Source organism: Etheostoma spectabile, chromosome 24 (assembly GCF_008692095.1).
Source record: "Etheostoma spectabile isolate EspeVRDwgs_2016 chromosome 24, UIUC_Espe_1.0, whole genome shotgun sequence".
NCBI classification, from domain to species: domain Eukaryota; kingdom Metazoa; phylum Chordata; class Actinopteri; order Perciformes; family Percidae; genus Etheostoma; species Etheostoma spectabile.
Window position 1 is genome coordinate 306,597 of NC_045756.1, and position 5,760 is coordinate 312,356.

The following is a 5,760-nucleotide window of genomic DNA, read 5'->3' on the forward strand; positions in this document are numbered from 1 at the left end:
AACGAGCCAATGACTTATGCATTGGTGTTCCCTAGATGTTATATATGTAAAATATGAAGAGTTGAGCAAAATGCAACTACTACATTTGATGCTCTTATCCATATTAGGGCAGTCATTCAGGCCCTGTGGTTACAGCAAGATGAAATAGATCGTAGACTGAATCCTTTAAAATTTAGAGAGTGGATTTTGTTGTTGCATTTTGCAATACAACTTGTCAAATGTACTTAAAAATATCTCCATAAATGCGATTGTAAATGGATCATGTGTGCCTGCGTGTCCCAATTCATGTGACTCACAAACCTACACACACACACACACACATTCAGTGACATGCCAGGCTAAATTTGGAGCTCCCTCATATGGCAGCTTTTCCTCCTCAGTGAAGTTTCTGTTCTGCCATAGATTCACGGAGGAGTTTGACTTCCTGTTTGCAGCTTGGGATTCTGTTGGCATCGCTGGACTGTTTTTGGCAGGATACTAAATTCCCCAACACTGCTAAATTACTTAATAGATTTAAAGTGTTTAATCCGTCATCTGTTGCAGCACATAAACAAAGTGGTTTCACTGAATGTGGTCGGATGCATGGTGAAGAAAAGCAGTTGTTTTATTAAGAAACATAGATGGGTTATATATGGGTTTACAGATTTTAGCTTAATTGAGGATAATACATAACAATTCCTCCTTTATTGTATAAAAACAAAGTGGGTAAAATGTGTTTCACACACAAAACTCAGACCAATAGCTTAAAATAAAGTCAGGAAGGGAATGTCCGTGAAATGATATGTAGAAACTCCCATTTGATAAGAAAACTTGGAAGTAAGTGCTCCTCTTAAGCTCCTCTCAAACCACTGTGTTTTCTTGGCTTTGGGAGTGGAAAATGTGGCTCCCGTTGGCTGAGAGAATGGAAACTTCCTTTTAGGTTTGGGAACAAAGACCAGAGGTGCACTGAGTGGTCATTTTCAGGTAGAAACAGTAATAGCAGAAACATGGTGGCAGATACAGCGTCGACAACTAAAATGTGTGTTTGCACATTGCAAAGAAAGCTTACGTATTTGTAATTGAATGCAATGGCATTCAAAATAAAAGTGGGGAAATGCTATTGTTTAAAAAAATGTAATGCAGCATTTCATTGGCATACCAGCTTAAATTTATTTTGATTGACATCACTCATACTCAACATGAATAACTACTACATAACTAACTATAATAAACACGTGTTGGGCCTCTGGACCTTTCCAACTGCTCCCCCTTTTACTCTGAAGGTCAGAGGCTTATATAAAAAGTTGTAATCATTCCCATGACTGGATTGGTAATCGGATCTTTTTTTTAAGTTGTGTACACCATGCACCTGGGGGTTTAAACCTGTGACATTTAGTTAAAGACAGTCTTAGCATCTGTCTCTGCCGGCTGCAGGTTTTGGCAAAAGCACTCGTCTTTTAGCTGGCACTTACCTGCTGATGTATTAACATTAGAGGTGTGTGTGATGTGTGACATTCCTAAATATGTGGTGGGACAGAGCTGGAGCCCCACTGACTCTTTTTGCTCTGCTGATGCTCAGAAACAGACACAACTGGAGCTTGTATTCATGCACAAGTATTAATAATGTATATTGCTGTCCCACGTTTACTGTAAATCACTTCCAGGTGAACATGCTCAACAGAGATGCTTCCTACAGGTTCCAGCCTTTTACCTTAGACCGAGCTGGATATATATACAAGAACACACTGTTTCCTTTATCTGGCCAAATGTAGACAGAGTGACTTCACCGATGGCTATTTAACTGTAACTTGTCTTTTTAATGTAACATATTTGGGCTTTAGAGCTGGAAGGGGTCAGAATCGCACAAGGCACGTTCAAGGTGAGGTTAAACTGATGAAGTACTGTAAACGTCCCCTCCATCCTTTTAACTTTAGCTGACCCTCTTACCTATTTCTTTTCCTCATTCTCTCACACTCTAATCCCTTTAAAAGCCCTGCCGTCCTCAGTGACTCTTTTCTGTTTCCTTGCTATTGTCGTCTCATCAGCCCAGCACTCAGACAGCTCATCTTAAAGGCCCTGAAGGCTGATGACTGTGTGTTTGTGTTTCCTCCAACCCCCGTTGTCAAAGCTCATGTTTCATGAATATTATATAATTCTTTAAGAACTGCACAAACAAGTTCCTCCAGAGATAACAGCAGCTCTTGAAACTCTAGCTATGTAGCTGTCTTGCTCATTGTCTTGCAGTCTTTCCGATTATATTACCGAAATAGTTTCAGTTGTTTCCATACCGCTACTGTTTGTCTTTTCTGTTACTTGCAGCGACTCAAGGCTGAATCTTCCCAAATTGTTTGATGCAGTTTTGATAGGAATGCAACGTTTGGGTGTAGCAGAAAGTTGAGTTTTTGCTTCAGTTTAAGCTTTAGTTAAAGGGACTGCGTTGGTGTAAGACCTGAAATAGGGTCCAGTAAGTCCAGTTGGAGGAACAGATTCACGTGTTTTAGGGGATTAGCATACAGCTAAACCCTGCACAATGGTTTGTAACACAAACTCTTCCAACTCTGGAAAGTTATCATGGCAGCAACTATTTTATCACAAGGGTTGTGAGATTATTCGGTTTAAAGCTGACTTACATTCATACTCTGCATCAAGGACTCAAGTCTGGCCACGTTTTAAAATGTTCTCTCTTCTTCTGGGAAAGTTCTCGGGGTAGAAACACTTTTATTAAGTCTGTGATGTCCTTGTCTTCCTCTGTCCAACAACACTACTTAACCGCATCTAGAAAATGTAAAATCATAATCAAGAAAATGTAAATCGGGTGGAGTCTCCTCCATCCAGAGAGGGCTTCAGGTAGTGCTCCAGATGTTTGCAGCGACAGATGTAGGGCACATGTATCTGAGCTGACCGAAGTGGGCCATATCAGGCACTGCCAGGAGAGGAAGTAGGCCACCAATTATTAACCCAGAACCGCAACTAAAATGGGAAACCTCTGTGGGCCTTTTTGTAAAAGATGCATCATTGAAAGTGAAGTTTTTAACAGAGTTCAATCGCAGAAAAACAACTTCAGTGGGCATGATCAGAGGAATACTGACAGTAAGTTGCTGTTCAACACAAACGACAAGAAAACCCTTTTATTTATTTGCAAACAACACTGAAATAATGCCACAGCTCTGACATGAGGTCGTGTACACAACTTTCACCTAAGCCTGGATCATTGAAACACATTTTAACACGATAAATAGAGCACACATCTTCCAAAAGAGGCTGCTGGGCACATGTGTGTCTAACTAGACCACAGCCAGCTACTGTCCCTCGCGTTTGCTGCTTTGCTGCATGTAGGCTAATTGGTCTTTACCAAAATGGGACAGAGGGAACGAAACCAGGAGAGAAAGCATGAGTGGGACAGTTGTTCGTCCACATGCTAAAGCCTCCTGGGAAACAGGTCCCAAAAGATAAGGGGGGTAGAAGAAGGTGAAAATCAGGAGGAAATGGAGGAAAAAACGATAGGTTTGGGAAGCACCACAGCGTTTTTAGGTGGAACCTCCCAAAGCTAGGAAGGGAGGAGGATGTAGAAAAATATAAAGACACAAGGGCAAAGGGAATGAGGAGGAATTCAACATACAAAAAGGCGGAGGACTTTAAAGAAAAACCTGCAGTCTCTTAGCAACATGAGCATAAATAGGCACATAGTGTACAATGCAAACAAAAATTTCCATTTCCACAGACACTTATGTACATTTATGTAAATGCAATTATATCCCGGTATATATGTGTATATACTGGTACATGCTGTAAATACATTTAATAAATAAATTTAAATTATTATAGAAAGGATTATGCTGCCTGTTTTTAAGGTCTGCCAGTGCAGATCATTTATGACCTCTTGTTTAATGTGTATTCAGAAGCATTTGGATATTTGAAATGTGTTTATTAATTCCTACACACAGTTGGAATGAATGAAGATAAAATTAGACATTAATTAGGGAGCAACAGTTGGTCAGATGTTGTGTTTGTGTGAGGGTTTGACATATTTTACCCAGAAGATTGAGATATTAAATGTGTTACAGTTCTGAAGGTGGAACAAGACTTCCTCTTTAAACTGACCAGAAGTTGTACTCCCCTTTTTCTCTCGCTGTCTTTTCGCTTTTTGTCAAGATGATGCAGTAAAATGATATTTAATTCATCCCTATTGGGGGAATCTGCGTGTTCCAGCAACAAAAGAAATAGAGGTTTCACTATAAGATCAGATTTAAAATCTATGTGTGTATGTGTTTATGTGGGAAATGAGATGAAGGATTGGATTCCTTGACTTTGTATGTGACTGTTGATTCTGTGTCCTGACAGCTTTGGCTCTAGTCTTACTTTCTGTACCTCGTTCCTTATTTCTGTTCTCCTTGTGCTTTCCCCTGCTCATGGCACATTATCTTCACCGACCACATGAATTCAATGGAATGTCTACATGTGGTCAACGCCACGCTGGCTTATGTTTTGTGTGTTTTTTGGCCTTTTTAGGCTGTGGGACTTCCTCTTTTTCCATAGCACTAAATGAACGTTGTCCGTTTTGTGTGAATGTCCATTAATTAGCCTTTTCACTTCTTTGACTACTATAACCAACATGGCAAACTTGTGTATTTTTCCCTTTTTGGATAAGTTTTTTTAAATGCCTCTCAGGCTTTTTTGTGTACTTGTGCAAATCATTTTTTTTCACAAATATCAAATCAGACTAAGCAGAAACATGTGAACTACTGCCAGTATGATACTGGAGGATATATGTTTATGTCTGAGTAAAGATATTTTACAGGTGAACATTAAAATTGATACAATAAATAATTATAATGTATTTTATACAGACCGTAAACCTATAAGAAAAGTTTGTACCATAACCATTTAAATATATTAAACTTAAATCAAGAAAGATTATAATCGTCATAATACAACATTAATGCCGATCCATATCTGGATTATCTGATTTGATAATAATAATTCCCTGCAGATGTATTGATCGGACTATTGTTCATTCCAACCCAATTTCTCCGGACTCCTCTTTTCTTCTTCTGTGTTCCCAGGACTGTTTGTCCGATTTATGTTTTCACAGAAAGTCCTGAAAACGTTTGACACCTCGTCACCAAAACCTCGTATCTCCTCTTGTTTTCATTGTTTTTCTTCCCTCACAAAATACTGAGAGGATTAAGCAAACTTTGGTCTAATGAAACCATCTAAAAACCAGTTTGGTTAATTAAAAGTGCATCATCCTGACTCCTCAGAACATGTCATCCCTGATCTAACCCCCCTCCCTTGTCTCCCGTCTCTTTCCATTCAGAGAGGACAAACTGCTTTCTGGAGCAGGAAGAGGGGCACCTCCCATGGGAGTGTGTGACTGTGTGTGTGAAGGTGTGTGTTCAGGCCTCCAGCCGTCGCCCGCTGATCCCGGACAGGCATGGCGGGGGTCCGAGAGCGTGTCTCCCGGTCACAGAGGCCGTGGTCGGTGTACCGGGCCAACACATTCGAGCTGTCCAATGAGATGATCGGCTTGGCTCTCGCAGGTGAGCGACACTTGATCCTCTGCACAGGTTTACTTAAAAAAGGGAAACAGAACCTAGTTTCCCAGAAACTTCTAGTCATCTGAAAGTTACCCCTTCAATAAGGAAGTTGCCACTTCATTGATAATCTTTTGTTTGTTTGTCTAGTGCCTAATGTCTTTTATATGTTTTGTCTTAGTTTAGGATGATTTCTAACTCGTGTTTTTGAATGTGTAAAAACAAAAGTAAGATATATATATATATA

The 5,760-nt window shown here is 39.9% G+C and overlaps 1 protein-coding gene across 1 annotated transcript in view; it reads left to right on the forward strand.

Moving 5' to 3' along the window:
- inpp4ab (inositol polyphosphate-4-phosphatase type I Ab) overlaps window positions 1-5,760 on the forward strand; it is a 41,750-nt gene that overhangs the window by 8,468 nt on the left and 27,522 nt on the right. The window contains 1 exon segment of the mRNA XM_032506367.1: window positions 5,297-5,519. Within this exon segment, the coding sequence (XP_032362258.1) occupies window positions 5,414-5,519 (106 nt within the window). The 5' untranslated portion in view covers window positions 5,297-5,413.